Source organism: Mirounga angustirostris, unplaced genomic scaffold, assembly GCF_029215605.1.
Source record: "Mirounga angustirostris isolate CCGP_5_RB_7025 unplaced genomic scaffold, mMirAng1.0.hap1 SCAF_1, whole genome shotgun sequence".
NCBI lineage: Eukaryota > Metazoa > Chordata > Mammalia > Carnivora > Phocidae > Mirounga > Mirounga angustirostris.
Window position 1 is genome coordinate 66,473,803 of NW_026991709.1, and position 26,189 is coordinate 66,499,991.

The following is a 26,189-nucleotide window of genomic DNA, read 5'->3' on the forward strand; positions in this document are numbered from 1 at the left end:
CCCGCCCCGTGTTATTTTTAAACAAAAGATCACCTGTGGAGGCTGCAAGGAAAGCAATCCATTAATTTGAAAACTGGCAAAGGGAAAGAACCAAGCATTTATTCCACATTTCTTGTGGGCTTTTACCTTAGGATAATCAAATAGTTAATGTAGAATAAGACCATTTTACAACCCATATTGAAATAATAGATCTAGATAACATCATCAATGTCTGCTAAAAACATCAAATGAAAGGTTGAGGGAGGTCTTTATAAGGTATGAGTCAGACTGATACAGTAGGATCGGTATAGTAGGATACAGTAGGAAGTATGCAGCACCACCTGTGCACGTGCTTGCTAAAAATTCTAACCTAAATCTGATGAAGCCTCAAAAATCTGTTTATAAGAAAAAGAATTTAGAAGAATATGTTAAACAACACCAAGGGGATACCCTCCCCAAAATCCCAAATGAGGGAAATTCTGTAGAACTAATGACCTAGCTTCTTCAACAAATAACAAGAAAGGAGGGGGAGATCTCTACAGGACACAACAACCATATTCAGTGTGCCCCTATTTAGAATAAACCAACTATTAAATTATAAGCCCATTGGGGAAATTTATTTGATCATAATATGCTAATATCAAGGATATAATATTTTTTAATTAAGCTAATGGTATTCTGGATGATTTTGAGAAGTTGCTGTTTTGAGATGCATACTGAAGTATTTATAGATGAACTAAATAGGATGTTTGGGATTTGCTTTAAAATAATTCAGTAGGAGGTCACCTGGGTGGTTCAGTCAGTTGAGCATCCAGCTCTTGATTTTGGCTCAGGTCATGATCTCAGGGTTGTGAGATTGAGTCCTATGTTGGGCTGTGCGCTCAGCACAGAGTCTACTTGAAGATTCTCTCTTCCTTTCCCTCTGCCCCTTTCCTGACTCTCTCACTTTCTCTGTCTCTCTCAAAAATAAATAAATTAAATCTTTAAAAATAAAAAAAATAATTCAGTAGGGAGTTGGGGGGTGTTCAGATGAAACCATATTTATTGGCTTAGTTGTTGACACTGGGTGGTGAGTACAATGGAGATTTATAATACTGATCCCTATGTGTACTTAGAATTTAGATTTTAAAAATTATATATAATATAGTTTTATACATTTTTAAATATATAATTTAAAAATTTTACACAATTCATGATTACATCTAAATTTGATTTCCAGTTGGAGAATTATGGCTTGGGTGGAAGAAGGCTTTCTTGAGCCCCTTGCTGCCATTGCAGCCTACCCAGAATTTACCAGAGTAGTATTGACAACTTGGCATCCTGGTTTATCACTTGTGGGAGGTTCTAATCTTTACCTAAACTGCCCAGTGCTATAATATGTAATATTTCCACCAGAACCATTGTTATGACAAGATACATGTGAGAAGTACTTTTATAAAACTTACAGCTGATAAAATGTTTATAGTATAAATTTTTTTCTTTTTCTTTTTAATATTTTATTTATTTATTTGACAGAGAGAGAGACCGTGAGAGAGGGAACACAAGCAGGGGGAGTAGGAGAGGGAGAAACAGACTCGCCGCCGAGCAGGGAGCCCTATGTGGGACCCGATCCCGGGACTCCAGGATCATGACCTGAGCCAAAGGCAGACGCTTAATGACTGAGCCACCCAGGCGCCCCTAGAGTATAAATTTCTAACTTATAAACATGTATATTTTAAAATAGGACCAAATATCATATTTTAAATACGTGTGTCTTACATAGAGTAGTATATTCACTTTTTAAATGAGTTAATTTTTGTAAATGAAATATATACTTTGTAGGCATTTTTTATTTTGAGACAACATTAGATTTTCTTTCTCTGAAACATTTTCTGTCTTTTCTAGGAAGTTATTTTAGGTTATATGAAAGAGGTGCTTCCTCATCTCTAAGACTTAGCAGAAACTCCGACTTGAAGAGAATAAATGGATATTGTGCCAAACCACAAGAAAGTCCAAAAGCTCCACCCTGTAAGTTTTTATTCATTTTTCCAGTTACAGACTAAGCAGTTCCCAAAGAGTGAAACAACTTGGAATCAAAAGAACCTAAAAGACAGGTTGTTCCAGGGGTTCCTATGTCCTACCCTTTCTTATAGTTCATGCCTCCCAAATTGTACTTATATTGGCTCATATGAAGCAATGCTTTCTTCATTTTCCTCATCTGTCCTTTTTATCTCTTGTTTCCAGGATTAGACTGGAGCTTTTTGTTGGAGAATAGAGGCATCAAATGAAATAGTGATCTAGAATTGGTCTTTTAAGGAACCCCAAAGATGAACCAAATTGGGAAATGATATTTTAGGTACAGTATAACTAGGGCTAGCCTCTGGCTTGGGCATTAATTTCAGCCATCGTTAGTCTTATTCTTATCTTGTCACTGTCCACTGTGGAAACAAGGAGTATAATGTATAAACTGTAGGGTCCCATGAGCTATTTGCTTCTTACTTCTTCATGGGAGTATACTAGGGTCAGGCAGGTCTTGGTAAATAGAAAAGAACTATCCTCAAAGAATATTTATCAAGAACTTAAAAATGTTTATACCCTTCAACCTGGTATTTCATTTCTGGGGATCTAGCCTCAGGAATAATCCCTATTATAGAAAAAAGCTCTGAGTGTAAAGATGTTCCCATATTTTATATGTAATAGGAAAATGAGAACTAATCTAAATGTCAGATAATCTGGGAATGATTAATCATGTATGTTAGATCTACTTGATGGAATTATGCAGCTGTTGGAAATGGTGCTTGTAAATACCATGTATTGGCATGGAAAATGTTTGTCATAATGTCAGTGAACAAAGCAGGATACAGAAGTTTATATTGTATGTAAGCATAGCATGATACACATATAAATATATAAGTTTATATAAATAAACATATAAATCCCCATACTTATGGGGATAAGACTTAGGAAACACTACCAAAATAGAAATACAGTGATTATGCTATGACAGGAGCATTAGGGATAGTTTTTATCTTCTTTTTTTACATCTATACTTTCCAAATTGTCTTTAATGTACTTAAAATGAAAACAACAAAAAAATAACAACTATAGAGCTATGCCAAGTGCTGGAAGGGTTAAACGATAAAACTACAGCAATGCTATTTCTGTACTTCTAAACCTCTGCTCTCACCATCAGTTTTTTATGGATTTTTTTCCTAGTGACTTTCCAGTTCCTTTTGCTGTTGCATTCTGAATAAGTGAAAAGAACAGCACAAGCAAAGGTGTGGAGGTGGGAATGAGTATGTCGTGTAGGCAGCAGTGAAGGAGATGGTCTGTCTGCAAGAGATGTAGGCAGTACATGGAAGTTGGATGAGATTATCTCCAGGGTCCTTTCTAACCCTAACATTCTGCGATTCCCTAACTTTTTCTGCTCCTTTAGTGACTTCTTTTTTTGAAAGACTTTCTCTTCCAGTCTGCTGTTGTGTGCCTTTCTTATTCATCTGCCTCTTTGGCCACTCCATTTTCCTCTGCTGCACCTTTCTCCTGTCTCCTCTCTTGGGTCTTTATCACCTTCACTGGCTCCCTTTGCACCAATGATTATCTCAACTTTGACTTCATTAATGAAACCTATTCAGATGGCGTAAATTTAGACTCGATATTATGTAAAATGGCATTCATGCCTTTTCTTTTCCTAACTGGTTCTTTTCACAGTCTCCTTATCTTGGTTAACAGTACTGCTGTTGTCTTACTCATTCAAGTTTGAGGTTCTTCTTTGATTCCTTCCTGTCTTAATCAGCCTCCAAATCCTTTCAGTCATCTTCAGATGGACTTTTTTGTCTCTGTTCTCACCGTTACAACTCCAGTTCAGACCATACCACCTTTCTTGCATTACAACCTCCCATTTGAACTTGTTGCCCACTCTGTCCTATCCTTCCTCTCTTCCATCTATTATGCCCATTAATCTTCTAAAACATTAACTTCTTCCTTTCTCTCTTCCATCTATTATGCAGATTAATCCTCTAAAACATTAACTTCTTCCTTGCTTCAAAGTGTACAGTGATTCCCAAATCAGGTTTAAAAAGCTTAGCCTGGCATTCAGGGTCTTTTGTAATCTTATTTTACCTTATAACCTTTTTCTTTTTCTACTGAAGTCAAATAAGCTTCTCACTGTTCCCTTCTTAGTTCTTCTCAACCTTTATATCTTTGTTTAACATGGTGTTCTTTCAACTTTCAATGGCTAGGAAATAATACTTTTATTTTACCTCAGTCCCCACAGAATTTTGGAACCTCGTTTGAGAAATGAGGCATCCTAAGAAATTCCATTCAAATAAAGCTCTAATTAGCTTGAGGTTTCTCAATGTTTCTGTTTCATGAATAGCTAAAGAGCATACATAGCATTTTTTTAATTGCTAAATTTGAGAGTTATAAGCTCAAATAAGGAATCTTGTCTTGTTTTTCTCATAGACACTTACAGCCACAGAGTGCCATTACACAAACCTACACACTGGGAGAGGAAGATCCTGGTATGGTCAGGTCGCTTCAAAAAGGAAGATGAAATCCCAGAGACTGTCTCGTGAGTGCTAAACATAGGGGTTATAAGCAGCTTTTTCTTTCTCACTGATTTCAAAGGCAAAACAGTTCCTCTGAGTCTGACTATTTAAAAACTTTCAACCAAATTTTAGAATAGTTTTCACTTCTCAAAATGTTTCCTCTTTGGCAAGTACTTGCAGTAAAAACAGTGCTGGAAAATCTTGTATCTTATCATTGATATGTTATGTTGTGCCTAGTGGAGACCTGTCAGGTACTCTGAAGTCAACTGATTGATTTCCTCTCCGAGCTACAGAAATGTGACCAAGCAGTGATATTCACTGTTCTTAGCTTATTTTTAATCTGGGTATATCAGTTAGGTACCACTGACAATAAATAATAGTTATATTCTACAAAACCCACTAAAGTATTCAACATAGACATAAAAGTATTTAAGAGCAACATATTCTCTTTCTGGGATCCCAAAAAGCATGCTTCCTGTCCCTGTCACCAACTTCCTTGAACCCAGCCCTAACTCGGGTCTTGGGACTTTTTCAGAGTCTGTGGATAAGTATAGATTCCTCTAACCCAGGGTTTCTCAACCCCAGTGCTATCAACATTTTGGGCCAGATAACTCTCTGTTGGTGGGAGCTGTCGTGTACATGGTAGGATGTTCAGCAGCACCCTTGCTTGGCATTTTCATCCCCCAGATGCCAGTAACGCTCAGTGTAATAGGTCTCCAGACATTGCCAAATGTCCCCAGAGGGGACAAAAACAAAAAAACCCTGACTGAAGACCACTGCTCCAGCCTGATGTTAAAGACCCTGATTGATTTGCATCTTGGCCAAGAGAGATGCTGAGAAGCAGGTGCAATCTCCCCTGTGGGGCGTCATCCTTTTCAGAGACAGGGACTTGGGACAAAGCTCCTAGACATTCCCTTCTGGTGAGAAACTGTTCCTGGACCTTCTGGCTTCTGGTTTCAAGGCATGATTTTAAACGATCTGAGTTCATTCAGGGTATCTTTTCCCAGGAAGAGAAGTGTGATTTGCTTTTTTGTTTACAAGGGCTTTAACAGCCATTCTGCTTCTGCCTGTCAAATTAAATAGCACATTATCTTCACTAAAATTATTTCAGCAGGAAAGCCCCGGTCCTTCTTAGCTAAAGTGACAGTGTACTCTCCTGGAAAACAAGAGCAAGCTGGAAATAACAATGATATTAAGTTCTTTTTTTTTTTTTTTTTTGAGATTTTATTTATTCATTTGAGACTGAGAGAGAGAGCACGAGCACAGGAAGACGCAGAGCGAGAGGGAGAAGCAGACTTCCCGCTGAGCAGAGAGCATGATGTGGGGCTCGATCCCAGGACCCTGGGATCATGACCTGAGCCGAAGGCAGACGCTTAACTGCCTGAGCCACCTAGGCGCCCCTGATAATTTCTTGCGTGTGTCTTAATTTCTTCCTGAATATTCCAGGAGAAAACAAGCTGCTGCATACCCATGGTCCTAATAGGTGCTATATAGATTTTACCATGGAACACCTTCCTCAGTCTGCCTTGGGGGTGGTTCCAAGATCCCCCTCAAGCCCAAATTACTACCAAGTCACCCTAGAATGTTCTGCTCTGAGCCTGGACAAGTGTTCATCCATATGCTGGTAGGTCTGAATAGGCACTGCTTAACTTGTCCATTCTGATTGCTTCCTATAGCATGGAGGGCAACCTCATGACCTTATTTAAATGCATTTTACTTTTTTAATGTAAAATACTTTTAATGTATAATAATACATTATATGCATAATAATACATTATATATATATATAATTTTTTTAAATTTTAATATATAAAAAAATTTTTTTTAAGAGAGAGCGCTGGCACAAGAGCGGGGTGGAGGAGGGGCAGAGGGAGAGAGAGAATCCCAAGCAGGCTCCACGTTCAGTGAGGAGCCCGATGTAGGGCTCGATCCCACGACCCTGAGATCATGACCTGAGCCAAAATCAAGAGTTGGATGCTTAACTGAATGAGCTACTCAGGGGCCCCAAAATGTAGAATACTTCTAATGAAAAGTAAAATATATTACTTTTCAGGAGTATCACAGCACTTTAATTGGACATGCCAGTTCACATAAAATATTGTCAACATGGGTAGTTAGTTTATGGTTGGTGGGCTCTCAGATGCTCTTAATAGAGCAATTCACTGTTCTTAGCAATTGTCCCTGGTTCCTCTCACCACCCTGCAGGCCCAGCTTCAGTGCCTGGAGAACTCCGTTTACATTGCTGCCTCACTGGGTCCCAGCTCTTATATCACAATGTCTATGCTTTCAGGCTTCTCCTACCACCTGCAATGCCTGGACCCTGTGCGTCCTTCCAAGCATTTTTATTATTTTTTTTTAAAGATTTTATTTATTTATTTGACAGAGAGATAGAGAGAGAACACAAGTAGGCAGAGGGAGAGGGAGAAGCAGGCTCCCCGCAGAGCAGGGAGCCCAATGTGGGACTCGATCCCAGGACCCTGGGACCATGACCTGAGCCGAAGGCAGCTGCTTAACCGACTGAGGCACCCAGGCGCCCCCAAGCATTTTTAAAGTACTTTTTTCCTCCTGATTTCAAAAGTAATGTGTGTTAAAAATCTGGGGAAAAAAAGAAAGGAAAGACGGTAGTTAGCACTTTCATCCCATCATCTAGAGATAATCACTTCCTATTTACACCCCTACTGAGTAGGCCAGTGCTGTGTCAAGGGTCCATCTGGACTCTTCGTGCCTTGCCCTGAGGCTATACTAGACTCACGTAACAGAACCGCAACTCACTGCCTACATACAGAATCACAAAGGTGGAATGGCCTTCTCTTTAGACTCTTCCTTGGTAGGCCTCTTAGCTTTCACACAAGAATGATAATCCAGTCCTCAATTTTCTGTTACGGCACCTGGGTCTGCATTCAGTGGACAGGTTCAAAGCAGTACTTGCCAAAGAGCACAGTCTCAAGTTCACTGTCATGCAGTTTTAGCAAAACATTAGTTAAAAGGTAAACATTAAGGGAACATTGCTTAAAGGATCTTTCTGCTGTTTCAGATAGTCTCTGGAATCTATTCCTGGTTCTAAATCTAAGTATTAGATTTAGATTATTAAATCCATTCCTGGTTCAAGGCAGAGAGCGAAAACTTGGGTATAAAGAGCATATTGTTTAACTTTCTTCCACATTTGTTTTCTGAATTGTGATTTGTGTTGAAATACACGAAACTCATGAAGCTCATTGGAGTATCTGTTGTCAGGATATTGTTAGACAATCACTGGATCATATAACGTCTTCTGAAGAACCCCAGGAAGAAACAGCTCCTATTTTCACTTTTAGCATTGGCTGCTGATATGAAACTTGAAAGCCAAAATTGGGGACCACCATAGCAAGCATAGATTAATACACTTTGCCTTTTTTCCCCCTTTGTTCCTGGATCCACTTTGTCTTGACGCTTTCTTCTGTTTTTCTTACTTTTAAGTTTATGCTTTTTTTTTTTTAAAGATTTTATTTATTTATTCATGAGAGAGAGAGGCAGAGGGAGAAGCAGGCTCCCAAGGAGCAGAGAGCCCGATGTGGGACTCGATCCCAGGACCCTGGGATCATGACCCGAGCCGAAGGCAGACGCTTAACGATCTGAGCCACCCAGGCGCCCCAAGTTTGTGCTATCTTACTGGATGTTATTAGTAAGTTTAAAGTGAGTTGTGAAAATGCCTCATCTTCCCCAAAATCCTACAAGATTTCCAGGCCCCACATCTTTTTTTTTTTTTTTTTCTATTTGTGGTACCACTCCACTTCTGATTTGTGGTACACAGAGTTTTATTTCCTACTGGCCACTTCAGAAAGAGAAAAATTAACTTTCTCTCATAATCTCATTGTGTTACTAGGTTTGAGATGCTTGATGCTGCAAAGAACAAGATCCGGGTGAAGGTCAGCTACGCGATGATTGCCCTGACAGTGGCAGGATGCATCTGGATGGTTATTGAGGGCAAGAAGGTGAGCATGGACTGCCTCTCTGTCTCTGTTTTCTACAAAGGATCTAAAGGAAATTAGGGGTTCAACCCTCATATTTATTCTCTTGAGAAGAGGGGGCTACTTTCTACATGAGAAATGATAAGAAACAAAATGAGACACAGCAGGGACAAACCTGGGATGTCATGCGTGGGCATAAATAGCAAATCCTAATTTTGGCAAGGTAAAGGACTAAATTAGTTTTGCATAAAGTAAAAAAAACTGTTTAGTTATCACAGATGTCATAAATAATGTGAAGCCAGAAAAGTGTCCCTGGTGTATTTAATGACGACACCAGCATGTCTGTAAAGCACTTCCAGTACATGGGCATATTTATCCACGCTCCAACTGCCTTAGCCCTGGTAAGCATGCTAGTCACTGTTCTGGATTTGAAGCTCAGCCACACTGGGCCATATGTGTAAGGACAATAGCTCCTAAACAAGTACAGAGGCAGTTAAGGCCAGAAATATTTGTTTTAACCTATATCATTATTAATAGCTATCATTAATTGAATACTCACTGTCTTCTAGGCACTTGGCTTCTCTTTCATTTGAACCTCACAATAGCATGACAAAATAGGTACTATTATTAGGACCTCATTTATAGATGAGGAAACATAGCTTAGAAAGCTCTGCTACTTTGCCCAAGGTCACACATCTCCTAAACGGCAGAGCCAGAGTTTGAACCTAGACCTAGTTGAGGTGATAGTAAAATTGCTCCCACTTATTAAGGGCTCATTATATAGCAGGCACTGTTAAACGCACCACAATATCCTAAGAACCTAAGCAGTAGGTTCTCTTATTATCCATACTTTATAAAAGAGGAACCTGAAGCTTAGAGATACTAAATCATTTTCCCAAAGTCACATACCTAGTAAGTGGCAGGATAAAAATTTAGAGCCAAGTTTGCAAGTTCCCAAACTCATATAATACTATCTTGTGATTAAAAGAGAGGGTTTTTTAAATATGCAGCAGCACTGGTCAAACACTTATTTTAATACCATGTCTAATTTTATATATCACAGCTACCATGTACAAAGAGATGTCTTACATCTATTATCAGATATTAAAAAGGTTCTTCTACCAACTCAGCAGTAACTGACTTCCCTTATCCCCAGTGAGTGCAGAGTAAAAGGAAATGAACTTCTGGCTCTCTTCAGACTTTTGGAGTGGAAAACACTGACCATTTAGACTGACCTTATGGGAGCACAAGTGTGCAGGACTGAGTGAAGTTCTTTTGACATCTTTTGACATCTCTGTTCTACCCCACTTCAGATTTTCTTCTGGTTTCCTCTTTGACTTCTCATGCTTAGTTCTCAGATTGAAACCTACAGAAGCATGTGGACAGGACATAGGGGCTTCTAGAATTCCAAGAAGTCTGCATTGCTTTTGTATACTTGATTATACTAAGCTGAGTATATTTATATATATTTATATATATTTATTTATACTATATATATACTATATATATATATACTATATAAGTATTTATACTAAGTCTAAATACTCTAGAAACAAGTTACCCCTTGGGATTTCTTCTAGCCTCATCTAAGGGTATACACCATGTACTTCAAGAGAGTTTCTCTCCTTTATATGCCAGAAAACCATCTCATTTGTTTTATGTGGAACTATCCATTTCTTACAAGTTGGTAAATGCTACTAGAATGAAGAACTTTTAGACTTACTGCTATTTGGAAGAGAAAATAAGCCATCATATTTTGTCCTCACCATCAACTTACCATTCCCATTCTCCTCTCCCTTCCCATACCTAATTTGTTACATGTGAAATTACACAGATATAAGAAAATCCCTCCTTATATATAGGGTGCTAGTTTATTTGGTATAGAACTTTTGAAACTGGTCTGCTTATATAAGCTTCACAGGCATGTAACAGGTCACATGGAGGGAAACAAGGGAAGAGGATGGTTGTCTCTCCCCCACTGCTGTTTGCTGTCAAAGGATGGAGTAGTGGGATAGATACTGCTGAGAGTCATCAATCACAGTATTTGGTAAAGTCTGGGATCCCCAAAGCTGAATATTTTTGGTAAAAGAGGAGTAAGGAGTTAGAAGGGTATGAAAGTATACAAATGAGTTGGGGAAGGAAAAATGGTAGCAACAAAGAAAAGTAAAAGGAAAAAAAGGATAGAAATGGAAACAAAAAGGTATTCAATACTAAAGAGAGGAAAAAGGAAAAGATAAGGGAAGAAGCTAGATTTAAAGAAACAGGCCAGAAAGAAAGAGAAGGTGGAGGGTGTGGCATTTCTCTCGTGCTTGACTGGATGGGCTACTGTAGGACTGTGAAGTTTTAGAGGAAGCAGAAGGCACACGGAGGGGGCTTCTGGGCTCAGTGTGCCCACGGCAGAGCATTCTGGGCCTGTGCTGCCCTAGTTAATCAGCTGACATCAGTGTAGGGTAATGACATTCTTCCCAAACCTGCATAAATAATCACTTGTTCAAATTTGTTTCACTTTAGGCTGTCAAAAGAAACGAGTCTTTAACAAGGCTGAACTTAGAAAAAAAAGCTCGCCTGAGAGAAGCAGCAGCTCTGAAAGCCAAAACAGAGTAGCAGAGGTATCCGTGTTGGCTGGATTTTGAAATTGCAGGAATAATGTTGCAGCAATTAGCCTGTATTAAAAAGAATACAGTATGAGGATCCATTTCATGAAAGTGTGGTTTGCACCGACTTATAATTTCCCCCATTTCTGATATAGTGGGACAAATAAATTTCCTTAAACGGCTTGTCTATATTTTTGTGGCTTGGATCCAGGTTAAATGCAGCCTTTCAGCTTTTTGGAGAAAATGAATGAAAAATGGGGCAACTTATTTAAACTTTAATATTAACTCTTCTTTTAGAGAGTCAGAAACCATATCTTATTTTAATTTCCATTGCCAAAGTGATTTTCTCTGCAGAAGCCAAAATGGCTTCTAGTTCTTTATTCCTCTCTCTTGTGTACTCATTTCTAGAGAGATAAGGAAGACCAGCTGAGTACACTGCCCAGGTGCATCTTGGAGAGCTAACCTCCCTAAATGCAGTGGTGCTTCTTGAGAGCCCTGCAAAGCAGCCCGATCAAACTCTGCCATCTTTGGGCATGCTGGCAGACAGAGGTTTCTCAGAGAGCAGTCTTGGAAAAGGTCCCTGTAAGGTGATGAGAGTGGTCTGGCCACAAGTTTCCGAGAACTCTGAAATCCCAGCACCATGAAGTTGCTTGGGGCCAGTAGTCACCTCTTTTACTCCATAGCTTAGAATTCCCAATTGGTCCTTTTCCTTTTACCTTTACCCTAAATTTCTCAATTATGAACATCTTTCAAATGCATTTTCTTGTAAGTTTTGAAAGATAAGCTTTTGCACATGGTTATGTATTTCATTTACACTTCGGGATGTCAAGCCGTCTCATATTTAGGTATGGATGCTGGTTTCTCTTTTAAGTGTTTCATATATTCTCACATGCCTCATATTAATGGATGACATGGACGACAAGTCCTCGTAGCCATCCCAACCTGCTAGTTTTCTCCAGAGGATTAGAACAGATAGTAATATATGCAGCTGCACTGGAACTTGATTTAATAAACTAAGTAAAATGGAATGCACCACATATAATTTCATAATCTGATGTTAATGATGTCTGTGAATATACTTTGAGTAATTTGACCTTAGCTTTTTAGATACCGAGTTCTTTGATTTTAATGTACTTCTTTAAAAAATAAGTAATTTTTCTTCATAGAACACTATCATTTTTAACTTCTAAAGGAGTATTTTAAAGTGTTATCTTGGAGATTTATTGTAAAAAAAAAAAATGTTTCATTAAACCAAAACTCACAAATGTTACCATGCAGCAAGAATTTTCATGATCATTTCTCATTTTGTGTCATTGTCCTGTTCAGTTACTTAGAGTAACTACCTCTTTATGGTTTAAATATAAATTTCTTGGCCAGAATTGTCTCTGTCTAATCCCAATTCTCCCACTACCCTCACATAATACCTTTTTGGCAGTCATCTTACTAATAACTCTAATACCTTATATTTCTCAGAACTTGTCAAGCAAATCGTATTTTTTTTTTTAAGATTTTATTTATTTATTTGACAGAGACAGAGATAGCGAGAGCAGAAACACAAGCAGCGGGAGTGGGAGAGGGAGAAGCAGGCTTCCCCCCGAGGAGGGAGCCCGATGTGGGACTTGATCCCAGGACCCTGGGATCATGACCTGAGCCGAAGGCAGACGCTTAACGACTGAGCCACCCAGGCGCCAAGCAAATCGTATTTAATGAGCACTGTTATACTAAAGAATACCAAAAACATAAGACAGTTTAGCCCTGTTACTTTCAATTATTGTTGTACTATTTTTTGCTTAATTTCTAGATTTTTTTTTTCATGTTTATCATGTCTCTGTAGGTAAAGTGGGCAGAAACCATTTTCCACTTTATATTTCCTATAAGCCCTGTCTGAACATAAAGTTAATACATGAGCCTATGGTCAGATACTTTTTTAATCAACAAAAGTAATAACAGTATGGGGACATGTCTCCAAATGTTTATTGAAAGAAGGCAAGGAATGAATAAAGTGGTGGTGGTATAATTCATTGTCATTCATCAAACATTACCTTAATCCCATATATATATATATAAATCCATTTATATATATATAAATACTGAGAATACAAAAATGAGTAAAACATACTTCTTTACAGAGCTCATAACTTACAGAAACATGGCCCATGAAACTGTTACAATACAAACTGGTAAAAGAATATTCTGAACTTTATATAACAGTAGCTATAGAAAGAAACAAAACCTAACTCAGCTGTCAGTTGTGGTTGGAGTCAGGCAGGCAGTGCTGGTCCACAAGTGGTGGTTTCTGAACTGAGTTTGAAGCATGGGTAGGAGTTACTAGGTCAGACACATAGTGAAAGAGAATAGCCTCACCATTTAGACATTTAGCTTGCTTGATAATCATGAGGCACAATCTGACCAGGATAGTGAGAAGTCCCTCAACAAAATGCCATTTATAATGTTTTGGTTTACTTTTAGTTTTTATCTCCATAAAAATCTTAAAATGTTTAACAGACCTAACCGTGACTTATTTTTCCCAATTTATAGACTTGATTCCACGGAACCATTTCATGTGTGAGTGGCATCTGCCATACATCTCCATTCCACCTAATCCCAGGCTTACGTTCTTAACTCATCTGATCTCCCAAACCGGGAACACGAGTTATTCCAAACTCCTGCTCCCTTCATTTAATCAGTCATCCTATCTTGTAAACCTTACTTCTAAATATTTCCCAAATACACTGAGAGGAACAGAATGGGAATCTGTTCAGGGATAGACATAGGAGTTAATACCAGACCTGAAGATTAAAAGTCAGAAGTCGTAGGTTCTAGACTTGCTTTTCCAATTGTCTTGCTTTGTAAATTTAGGTTATAGGTCTGAAATATTATAATCTAAGACAATGTTTTTTTTTGTTTTGTTTTGTTTTTAAAGATTTTATTTATTTATTTGTCAGAGAGAGAGAGAGAGTGTGTGAGCACAAGCAGGCTCCCTGCTGGGCAAGGAGCCCAATGTGGGACTCGATCCCAGGAGCCTGGGATCATGACCTGAGCCGAAGGCAGACACTTAACCGACTGAGCCACCCAGGCATTCCCCCCTCCCTTTTTTTTTAAGATTTTATTTATTTGTCAGAGAGAGAGAGAAACACAAAGTTAAAAAGAAATACAAAACCATACCAAAATTAAGAGAAACCATCTTTTTAAATACGCGGGTTTTTTTGTTTTGGGGGGTTTTTTGCCAGCTTGGCTCTACTACTTGATTTCTAAAGGGTTTAGTAGTTACTCTTCCACAGTTTAATTGTTTTGTCATTTCCTAATGCTGCTGATGCAATGATGTTTTCTGTAGGATGACAAGCTGCTGAGATTACAACATCTGTATGACCTTGTAATTTCTGTACAATCTCTTTAGTCTGAAGGTTCCAAATGTAAACCAGATTATCTTCTGAACCAGACACAATCCATTTGCCACCAGTAACTGAAAAATTGGCAAATATGCAGTATTTCTCATTCTTATGACCAGTGTAGGTTTTCAGGCATCTGCCTCTGCTATAATCCCACAGTTTAAGAGTATTGTCCAAAGTTGCAATTAGAAGATATCTTCCATTTGGAGAAAATTTTACAAAAGAGATAGGAAGGTTATCATCATCAACAAGTGTTTTTAAACACTGACCTGATGCAGCATCCCAAATTCTACAGACACCATCATAGCTACCTGACACAATCAAGGACCCGCTACAATTAAAATGAACAGCAGAAACTGGGTCAGAATGAGCAGACAAAGTCTTCAGGCACTTTCCTGTTTTCACCTCCCATATTTTCACACTCTCATCAAAAGATCCTGAAATGATGAGATTAGATGGTGGATTGAAATTACAGCAAAAAACATAATTACTATGCCCCTTCAGCGTTTTCAAACATTTTCCAGATCTCACATCCCAAATCTTCAGCGTTTTATCATCTGAGGCAGAAACAAGGCGACTGGAATCTGATGACCAGGCAACATCTGATATTTCCAGATTGTGACCATAAAGTGTTTTCTCATACTTTCCATCATAGGCTCCCCAAATTATAATTACTTTGTCAGCAGAAGAACTTGCTAGCCATTCTCCATTAGGACTAAACTTAACCGATGATATTGCATCCGTATGCCCCACGAGAGTAAATTTAAGAGCATAGTTTGGTTTTTCAGACGTTTGCTCGCTCCGATTGGCTGGTAAGGGGAGGCTCGACTCTGCTTTAGCATCTCCTGCCTCCTTTGTCGCCACGGTTCTGAAGCTCCAAGTCAGTAGGTTAGGTAAGCGTCCGGCCCTGAACCAGGCAGCCCAATATTCTGACTTTCTGCCCAGCAAAATGAAGATAAAAACATCAGACTCAAAAATAAACGGTCTTTTAGGGATTATAATTTCTGGGCTGTCTTTAAACTACCCTATACAACGATTCAGCAGCACGGCTTGGACCACTTCTCTTTTTTCTTTGCTTCCTCCTTCGTAAACAAATACTTGAGAAATAATACTAGAAGGGTCCAATGCGCTGTCGGCAAGGGAGGTATGTTTCGGGTATTTTGTGAAGGTATAAAGCCGTGCAAAGTGACGAGGGGCGTGGGTGATCTACAAAAAGTATTTTTTCACCGCCCCTCCCCCAACTCTGAAACATTTAGAACACTGAGCAAGCCTACCAGTCAGACAGACTTTCGGTACTTGAGCATGAATGAAACACCGCTTAAACAAACGATTTCAGGAAGTCAAAACAAAACAAAAACCTGCGCAGGCATCACGAATTGCGGTCCGGGTGGGCTGCCGTCCGCGGATAAACACTGGGGCGCAGCGCCGCGTCAATCCAACCCAGCTGGCAGGACGGCGGAGCGCATGTGCACTCCAACTTCGAGCCGACATGACCAATGGGAGAGGTCTGCCTGCGCTTGCGCAAAGGAAGGCGCCGGCGTTTCCTTCCGGTCTTCTTTGGCGGCGGTTGTCACCCACAAATGCTGGACTTCCTCCTTTTCCGTGTGGGTAGGTGTACTGGGCTTCTCCCAGACCTGACTGACTAGCGTCGGTAGCGGTGAATGTTTCAAAGAACATTCATTTCTTTTTGGAAACCGTGTCACGAGAAAGAACTGAATTTTCCGATTCCCTTAGTGGAAAGTTAAGCCCACATTTGGCACCTAGCTAGCCGTCCATCCCGGTGACTAAGCATCTGCTTCGCGGGCCTCTTTGGTTCTGCTCCTCTCTACTCTTGTGGTATAGAGCCTGGTGGCGTGTACTTAAGGCTGCAGGTAGGCAAGGGGAGCTTAGCCGAATTTACGCCCAGATTATAAAACTTCTGGTTTTAAGTTTTGCGTAAACGTTTCGGGAAGGAATGTGTTGTGGGCCTCCAAAAGCCCCTGCTTAGGACATGGTAGTGCCGTGGAAACGAGCAAACGTTCGTTTTAGCATTTCCTTATGCCTTAAACTTTCTAAGAGAAAAGGTCAGATCTGCATAGGTGCTTGAGACCGAAAAAGACCTAGAAGTTGGTGGAACGTGATTAAGAAATGTGTAAAGTTAACTTGTAATAGGCTTTAGAGAGTTTATAAAGTTTTAAGAAATGTTTAATGGGCCTGAGAGTGCTGTATAAAGATGTATGCTTTTCAGATTAAGTTACTATCTTTAAACAAGAATAGGTTTACCGGGGTGCCTTTCAGGCTCAGTCCCTAGATCATGCGGCTCTTGATCCTTTTGCTCTCCGAGTCTCGAGTTCAAGCCCCACCTTGGGCGTAGAGCTTACTTAAAAAAAAGTTTACCAAGGGGCGCCTGGGTGGCTCAGTCGTTAAGCGTCTGCCTTCGGCTCAGGTCATGATCCCAGGGTCCTGGGATCGAGCCCCGCATCGGGCTCCCTGCTCAGAGGGAAGCCTGCTTCTCCCTCTCCCACTCCCCCTGCTTGTGTTCCCTCTCTCGCTGTGTCTCTCTCTGTCAAATAAATAAAACCTTAAAAAAAAAAAAAAAGTTTACCAAAAAATTGGAAGCCTGATGAGTTTCTACTTACCTGTAATTGCTCAATAAAGAGAGCTCAAGTGTGTTTACAAGGTTTCCCCCCTCTCCGAGCTGAAGTCTAGAGGCAAGTATCTTGTTTTTCTTTTTTTTTTTTTAACGTAAGCTCGAGTCGCGTGCTCTACCACTTAGCCAGCCAGGCGCCCCGCGGCAAGTATCTCTTGATGTTTTCTGTCAGCCAACAGTTAAAAGCATTTGGAAACAAATTCCCCTATCCTGTATTTATTAGGGATGATTGAAAGTCTGGCCTTTAAGTGAGGCACGACATAATTAAATCACCTATAATAATAGACTGTAGTGGAAACGTCATTACCTTAAGACGCTACTACTCTAGTTTGGAATTTGGACAGGCATTGGACAAAAGCTTTAGTCTTAGCTAGTGCAAATTAATGGTGTAACGGTAACGTGGTGCTTGGAATAGGAAGAGCATCTTTTAAGTGGATTGGCACATCCATTTATATACATTAAATTAGGATGCTTCTTGGATATTTTTTAAGGCAAGGCCACCACGGACCTTCCCTCTGTAACATTTTAAAAAACTTTTCCCTTTTATGTATCTTAAAGTTCAGTTATGATAAACTCTGCCTCTTCTCTCTCCTTTCCTCCTATTAGCCTGAAATCGTATGTTTTTTACTGGGAAGCTTAGAAACACACTAAAACTCTGCATCAGTTGAGACTATTTTCATTTTTATTAACTCATTAAAAAAAAAAGCTATAGAGAACATAGTGTAGGCTTGTTCCAAAGATTTTAAGTAAATTTATATTTTTCCAATAACTTCTGTGCACTGAGTAAAGAAAGAAGAAATTAGACAAGGTAAATTTGACATGAGGGCTAGGATGGGGTGTTGGTGCTGGCGTATATTCTAATAACCCACTAGAAATACCACAAAAATCAGAGGGACAGGGGACACAGTCAAGAATGTCTTGATAGGGGGCGCCTCGCTGGCTCAGTAGAGTATGCCACTCTTGATCTCAGGGTGGTGAGTTCAAGCCCATTAGGGGTAGAGTTTACTTTAAAAAAAAAAAAAAAGTGATAGGAATATCCAGAAATAATTGTTCTTCAGATTTTCCCAGAATTTGAAGAAATTTCCACTATTAAAATCCATTTCTAGATGTCGGAATTTTTTGTTTACAAATAGCGTCAGGAATTTGTAAAGAAATTAAAGCTCTGAATATAACTAGGTAAATCTTTTTATTAATCATGTTCTAATATTAATATGTAGTCCTGATATTGTGTCCTTATGAATGAGGCCTAAGAATTTTGTAGTTTAGGTCCTTGGGAGGAGGAGAGCATCAGCAATGTGGAGTGTGAGTAGGGAATACTGATACAGGTAAATCCAAAGTGGCAGAAACCATAATTAGAGCTGTGCATTTGCTGCTCTCAAGCAAAATTCCTCATATGGTCCTGTTTTTAATGATTTCCATTTTTGCTGCTTAGTCTTTACCAGATAGGAGATTTGGAAGTTTCCCTCTCTGTAGAAATCAATTTGTTTTCTTTAGAGTTCCCATAAAAGTTTTAGAACTGAAGGTCTCCATGGTTAAAAGGTTGATTTCCCTTCCCCCCCCCAGTCAAGTTTGCAGATATGCTAAATAGAAATGCCACAAATAGGTCATTTTTAAAAATAGATATTTTTGGTATCTATGTCAGGACTGAGATTAAGTCCTATCTTAAGAAATGTCTTGACCGACTCCCTTCATAGCAATTCCTAAGCAATTCCAGTTGAGCAGTCTTCAAAAGTCAAGCACAATAGAACTGTGTACAGTTGCTTAGGACCACTAGCAATTTAAATCTATTAAAATCTAGTTGGACTAAATATGTAGTGGCCCAGAATTTATCTAAACTGAGACCTTTTTCAAAGTGAAAGGGGACACAAATAATCAGCTGTTAATTGATCTAAAACCTGGGACTATACCTAGCAAACCAGTATAATCACTGACTTCTGGAGGACTGTCATAAATCACCACTTAATTTTGGAAAATTCTACACTGTTTATATGGTAACACCCCAGCCTGCCCACATCTCTCTCAAACCCTGTGCTTTTCTTTCCCCACCACTCTGGTCTCCTGGGTTTCTGTTTTCTCCTCATCCATCATTCTAAATAATGCTGGGCCGAAGTGGTTTAGATAAGGCAATGATCCAAACTGGATTCCCACAGGCTTCCTCAGGTTAAATGGGTATAAAGGAATTTAGAGTAATTTTATTCTCTGCAGAAACATTCAAGATCACAGATATTACCATATATTGATTTTAAAACGAGAACAGACTTTTTCAAATTGGCAAATGAAATAAGGGGCAACAGTCACCTACACTAGCTTTAATAAATTTGTAAACTCAGCCATTTGTACTATAGATGACAGTGTAGTCTGCAGGAACTAATTACATTTTGATTTAAGATTCTGTTTTCAGAAAAAAATACCTGGCCAGTAGAATCTCTCAGCAAGACATTTAGTAGTAAAAATGAAAAAAGAACAAACACCCTATTTAATAGCCTAAGGCAACCACCAGCTTCCATGTAAGTTGGATGCAATTGGCAAAAAAGTTATTTTTCTTAACTTTAGGTCAGAAGAGATTAATGTGCTATTTTTGGTAATACAAACACATGGGGTTGATTATACATATGTTATCCTGTAAAATATATCCATAACTTTTCACAGAAGGCATAGGGTTTTTTGTTTTTATATAATGAATGGCTATAACAATGCTTTTGTAAACTTCAGGTCAGATCATGTCCTCCTGAAAGGTAACCACATATAAAACATACATTGAGACACTAAGTCTAAGAGTTGTTAATTCCTGGTTTCAAACAGCAGCATAAAAAAATTCCTTTGAATTTTCTTTTGTAACCAAGTACCCTTTACTAATATCACATCGATGCATATTCCTTCAGTCATTTAGTATTTATTGAATAGTCTACTATGTGCAAGGCACTCACCCATGGCCTGACAGACCACATTCAAGTACAAAGAATCATCAGATCCATTCCAAATCAAAGCGTAAGAACACTTTGAAAAACAACATATAGTGGTCATAATGATGAAGTAAGCAGAACATAACAACATACATTAAAAGGTGATCTTTCTAACTTTTGATACTCCTTGGGACGATACTCCTTTAGGAAGTCAGCTGTGTTAAATTCACGTCCATGGATGGCACTGCTTTCTAAGGCAGAATTCTTCATTCCAAAGCCTTCTCTGTCAGTAGCTTCTACATTTAAGTTTGTTGAATGGAAACATGTTTCTGAGTTTACCCATTATGCTAATGAACTCAAAATCAATCATTTGCATATATATTTTTTGACTTCTGTTGTTTTGTCAGGTCATATACAGAATGTTAGCACCACAGAAGGGAAAAAGAAGTTTGGGCTGAGAGGCTCTACATTACCAAAATATGTAACCTAAAAGCATACCTTAGTTATTTTAAGGGTGCTCATGAGAAAGAGCCAGAAAGACTGGTCTGACAAAAAGGTGGTCCAGCTGGGACAGTTGTGTAAGTCTAGTTCTGGGAGTTCCTGGCCCAGAACACCACCTCCACCGTGACCTCTGCTTTCTTCCAGACACAACCTGCACAGCTCTGTCCGTACTAGACAGTGTATGAGGTTGTGACCTTGGGGTAAAGTAAATTCTCCTAAGTCTTGATTCTGTCACCTATATCATAATGTCAGTTATCTATCTCAAAGAGCAGTTGGAGGATTAAAAGAGAAAAAACGGAAGCCCTTCCCCAGGCACCTGGCACACAACAGAGGCTCAAAGACTAGTTGCCTTTTTGACCTGAAGGGAAAACAGACTGGGACTTCTTTTTTCCTACTCTCAGTTGAAAGCAAAACTTCATCTACCCTTAATCTTTTCTTCTTGCCCCAGACTTCCAAATTTTATACCCAGTAGCAACTTGATATTTTTAAAATTAGCATATAATACTTGCTTTACTTCATCAAACATTTTTGTGATGTCCTGGTACTGTTACTACCTATCCTTTTCTGACAAGAAAGCATATTATAGAATACTGTCTATATTAGAGCAGACTTACTGTACTGGTGTCCCATCTGGCTTTCACTTACTTGAACTTTAAAAAAAATAATTTTTTTTTTTTTTTTTTTTTTTAAGGAATCTCTATTCCCAACATGGGGCTCGAACTCATGACCCTAAGATCAAGAGTTTCATGCTCTACTGACTGAGCCAGCCAGGCGCCCCATGAGAAAGCAAATTTTTTTTTCTTTTTAATTTTTAAATTTTTGTTTAAATTTTTTTTTTTTTTAGGAGGCTCCACGCCCAGCGTGGGGTTTGAACTCACGACCCTGGGATCAGGAGTCACATGCTTTACCCACTGAGCCAGCCAGGTGCTCGGTAACTTTAACTTTTGATAGAGAAAGGTAGCCAAAAATATTTCCCAGCATGGCAGATACGTATTTACTCTGCTCAACTAACAACAGATGAAAGTGGCTCTGTTAATTTCAGATGGCAAAAAATTCAGATTTGAGACTTCATATATAGATAGATAGGTATACCTATTTCTCAAATGAGCTAATTTTGGAATGTAGGAGGTAGAACATAGTATATAAATATGAAAAGCAAACAATGCCCCTTTCTAAAAGTAGATCCCTTTTCTTTACTGAAAAACATCCTTACACATTAAGATTTCCTATAATGAAAAGCCCCAAGCCCTAAAACATCAATATGCAATGACTTGCCTACTGATAGAAAAAATGTTCACAAAACTAATCAGCAAGAAAGAAAAATCTTTCAACTTGAGGAAAACCCTTTCATAATGCAACCCCAAACTGGGAGATTATAAATAACTGAAATGTTTGTTTAGCACTAGAGAAGTAAATTCAAAGTTGCCTGTGAGTGGCCAGGTACAACAGGATTTAATTGACAATAGTTTGGTTTCTAAAATATATTACATATTTTTTCTCAGGCAAAATCAGCAACAATCTGCAATAATAATTCAAATTTATTATGGGGTAATTGTCATTGCTTATATTTGTGACGATATGAAAAAATGGCCCAGAGCCCATTTAGCTTTATCTGGCAGATGGAAGAAACAATCCTAGGGCAATAGTTTTCAAAAACAGTATAGCTGACAAAGGTTTAAAAGGGCCCTTACTTAGTGACAAGAACATGAATTAAAGTGTTCCACAGACAACTCCTTAATCTGTTTTCCTTTCCTGGTTTTTCTCAATCTAACCATATCTACCCTGCTGGTCCTTCAAATATAGGTGCCTTTATATCCTAAATGCTTTCAATGCTTTTTTTTCCCCACCTAAGTTTTCACTGAATATACTTTGAAAGTGCAGAGGAGGAAAAAGGGGGGGGGGGGGTGGATAATCAAGCTACTGGTTAGTATATATTGCAGGAGAGTTTTCCTGTGTTGAAATTAACATGCTTTTGTAATGAGTAACATCTTAGTGATAGGGTTGCAATAAATTCAATGTAAATTAATAGAATCTGCCAGGCAGAGAACTAAAATGAGGACTTAGTTACCTCCTGAAGTCTCATTCATTTCTATAACCAAAAAGGCTGCTTTTTCAGTTCCAACAGTTATGCTGGGATTTAACTTTTAGTTAATTCCAATTTTTATATTAAGAACATTTTATTGCAAAAAAAATTTAGCTCATCTCTCATGAACTTCCAAGACAGGAGCAAGATAAATTCCTGTTTACAACAGAAAATGGACCATAGCAGTTAAATGGACTTTGTTTAATTCATTCACTGAGACACCTGCAATTGCAAAACTCCCAGTGTATGCTCTTCTTACTAACCTGGAGAAACAACTTTGTGTGCTTTATCCTTTTTCCATTCAAATTGGTTTATCAAAAATGAATTGAAATTTTTAAAATTATCCAATAGAAGGTACATAATTTAAAACATCCTAGAGAAATGACGTGTTACCAGTGATGTACAGGTTAAAAAAATCCAGCCACAAAAAAAGTCAAAGCTAAAAACAAGATTTTTACTATGAATCAGTGCTTCTATTACCCTTCTGAAAGAAGTTATATTTTAATGTGATGTAAAGGCAAAACTGAAAGTTTTTCTTTAAATTAACCACCTAATTTGTCCCTAAAATTACAAAGAATCAAAGTCTTTTACAGGTCAAGTGCAGTAAACTAAAATGTCCTTTCAGCACAAAGCAGCACTAGAAAAAGTTATAGATGGGAGTTGACTAGTTTTGCAGTGGCTGCTCCATCAGTAACAGACAGACATCAGACGGTATCCATCCAGAGCACAGACACAACTACAGACTAGATGCGAAGAATGTGTCACACACTTGGCTGCTAAATGTCCTTTGTCTTTGTATCTTTCTACTTTGAATGAAGTGGATTTTTTTTAAGTTTAAATCAGGTCACGTAAGTTGGCTGTTTAAATAACAACATGATGAGGTATGAAAGCTCTGAATATCCCTAACATTCAGCAGGATTTACCAGAGATGTATAATAACCTGTCAGGGGACTTCCATATAGTTACATTTTGGGGTTATAATGAATTCTAGAAGAGGACAAGATTAAAGAGGTTTAAAAGGGTATTCTCTGAAACAGAAGTGAGCGACTTTTCCTTCAGAATTCATTTTGAACAGCATATCAACAAAAAAATCTTCTCTGATAGTGTGTCCCAACATTGAGTCAAGATGGCCAACTAGCACCAAGAAGTCATATTGAACTCAGTTGCAGTTCTCTTGGCAATTAAGCTTATATTTTCATTCCAGTCCAAGCACAAATGTGGATCACTGAAGACAGTACTGGAAGCGCCATTTGCAGGTACATTGCGGTTATCATTAAATGAGCCAGAAGATAGAAACTTTTTATTTTATGGGTGGACTTGACTGGGCAGTACTAGTAGATGAAATGAAATGATTAGGGAACAATGAGGTTATATTAAAAAAAAAAAAAAATCCCTGCCCTTATTTGGGTTGAATAGGTCATGTTGAGAAGATGATTATTTGTTTAAGATAAGGATGCTACATTAAAAGGATCATATATGCAGCATGAATACATTAGAATCAAGCTGCACCGGGCTAAGAAAAAAAAAGTTTCCCTAAGTAACCTTTAAAAGTATGTGTTATCTGCCAGTCACAGAGGGGAAAAGCACCTAGGGTGAACTCCAATTTAATGAGGACCTTGATCAGGACCACAAAGCCTGAAACATTTGTTTTAATGCAGAAACACAGCCTCTAGTCACACTGGTTGAGTCTGGGAAAATTGGAGGGATTTTTTGTTTTTTGTTTTTTTTTTACTTTTTTATTGAAGTACAGGATATTGTTTCGATTACTAAGGATTCTAACTCTTCATACCAGCATTAGAATCGAACCACTTCCAAATCCTAAGACACATAAGACCAAAGAGAAGCAATAGCCATACAAATTAATGTGCCCCTCTCCTTGCTGCTCTAAGGGAATCTTCAAACCAGTATCACATTTAAGAGTCAAAGTGTTAATTCTTCAGCATTCCTGACAACTAGAAAGCACATTCACTGAAGGCTGAAGGTGAGGGAGCGGATGGTTTAACTTTAGTATCTGTGAAGAATGGCGCCAATAGAGGAAAGAAAACCATCCAGTCTCAGTAAGGATTAATGCAGATTTGGCTAGAAAAGCCACCAGGTAATCCAAGGGTTCACTGTGGAAGAACTCATGAAAAGTACTCTGAAGTGTACACAACAGGTCTAAACATCTCCCTTGTTGCAAGTAGTTGTGTGAAATTCAAGATAAAGGTTTAGTCTCATCTTTTAATATCAGTGTTTTCCCCCACTTTAAAGGGAATGAGGAGTCCTCTTTTTCCCCCACAAAGAAAGGGAGCCACATTAATATGTGTATAATCCCATGACTCTTATGTAAGTGCGGATCTCCAAAGCCTAGGGATTTTCCATAAGAGTGGGCCGTTCTGGTTACCCTTTTTATTAGAAGGGTCTTCCACCACAGAGAGCCAGAGGTTTTCCAGATGTGTGTAAGAGAGCAGGTGCGCAAGGCAAGCAAATGAGCGCAAACAGTATTATGGAAAACATTTGAGAAGTTAGCTCCATGAGGACTGTGGGCTCCACAAGAGGACTTGACTGGGCAGCCTGGTCTGACACAGGAACATGAAAGCAGAGTATTGCCTCAAAGCTGGAAACCCTCCATAGGAGCCTCACACTGCTGGAAGATGTACTGCTGCTGGCTAAGGTCGACCTGGGGCGCAATGCTGCTGTCCTCATCCTCGGTCCCGAAGTAATGCTCGATAAGATCAAAGGCCTTCTGGTAGATCTCCTGGTTTTCATGACTCTGTAAGAACTCAATTTTATCCAGACCTAGAACGAAGAATAAAGAAAAATCTGTGTGTATGTGTGTGTGTACATATGTATTGTTTGTATCTGCTGGAAATGAAACTGTATTTTGCCATGTCTCCTCATTGTAAAGGAAGATTTTCTTCTCTACTTATATCTCGTCGGTATTTTGTAACAGCATAGAAAGTATCACCGGGATGACATCTGAATGCCAGTACTACACACTGACATCGTAAACACACGCAGGCAACAACCAGTCCCCAGAAGCAGCAATTTCCCTAACAGTCTTCACACATCATCCAGTGGCTAAGGCCAGCAGCAGAAGTGTTCCTTTTGAACTCTATCTGTGACCTAACGAATTCTTGGCTCCGGTTCTATCAACTAAGTTCTGAGCTATCCAATATGTCAACAGATGTATATAATACCCTTAAAAGAGGCAGAATCAATTTCTACTGCTTAAACTAAGAAGTCCAACTAGAACAATTAGCCAACACAGTCCCTTTACTAAGTTTGAGCCCATCTGAGCTAGGCTTTTCTTTTACTTGCAGCCATAAGCAACCTAACTGCTACAGCAATACCGGAAATAAATGTTAATATTGCTCAAAGGAAAAAAAATACATATTCATATACATCGCCATGTTAAAATATACATACATCAAAAAAAATTAACAGTAGTTATTTCTGTGGAGGAATATCTCCAGGTAGAGGAACATTTTTCTTTTTTATGCATTTCAAAATGTCTTATACTAAGCAGGTATAGCTTTTATAATTTTTTTTTAATGGTAAATTGTTAAAATCATTTTGGAAAGCAGTTCTGCATTATCTGATAAACTGGAAGATGAACAAACCCTATGATCCCTAATTCCAGTCTTAGGAATAAACAA

At 38.7% G+C, this 26,189-nt stretch overlaps 3 protein-coding genes and 1 non-coding gene across 7 annotated transcripts in view; 1 reads left to right on the top strand and 3 right to left on the bottom strand.

Moving 5' to 3' along the window:
• Nucleotides 1-11,235, top strand: part of FAM162A (family with sequence similarity 162 member A) — a 28,006-nt gene extending 16,771 nt beyond the window's left edge. For both annotated transcript variants that reach the window (XM_064597718.1, XM_045902980.3), the window contains 4 exons: nucleotides 1,864-1,986; nucleotides 4,420-4,528; nucleotides 8,368-8,476; nucleotides 10,964-11,235. In XM_064597718.1, coding sequence (XP_064453788.1) covers nucleotides 1,864-1,986; nucleotides 4,420-4,528; nucleotides 8,368-8,476; nucleotides 10,964-11,056 — 434 coding nt within the window. In that variant the 3' untranslated portion in view covers nucleotides 11,057-11,235. The remainder of the gene's footprint in view (nucleotides 1-1,863; nucleotides 1,987-4,419; nucleotides 4,529-8,367; nucleotides 8,477-10,963) is intronic.
• A 1,039-nt stretch (nucleotides 11,236-12,274) lies between these two features.
• WDR5B (WD repeat domain 5B) lies at nucleotides 12,275-23,813 on the bottom strand. The gene is made up of 4 exons (XM_045902087.3): nucleotides 23,790-23,813; nucleotides 22,537-22,609; nucleotides 20,121-20,263; nucleotides 12,275-15,455 (listed from the first exon to the last, which is right to left on the bottom strand). Exons 1-4 carry the CDS (start codon nucleotides 23,811-23,813, stop codon nucleotides 14,307-14,309), a joined length of 1,389 nt encoding a protein of 462 aa, XP_045758043.1. The 3' UTR covers nucleotides 12,275-14,306.
• Nucleotides 19,938-26,189, bottom strand: part of KPNA1 (karyopherin subunit alpha 1) — a 72,380-nt gene continuing 66,128 nt past the window's right edge. For all 3 annotated transcript variants that reach the window (XM_045902982.3, XM_045902981.3, XM_054504227.2), the window contains one exon: nucleotides 19,938-25,329. In XM_045902982.3, the coding sequence (XP_045758938.1) occupies nucleotides 25,142-25,329 (188 nt within the window). In that variant the 3' untranslated portion in view covers nucleotides 19,938-25,141. The remainder of the gene's footprint in view (nucleotides 25,330-26,189) is intronic.
• Nucleotides 21,322-21,394, bottom strand: TRNAR-CCU (transfer RNA arginine (anticodon CCU)). The gene has a single exon. It is a non-coding gene; the product is annotated as a tRNA-Arg (tRNA).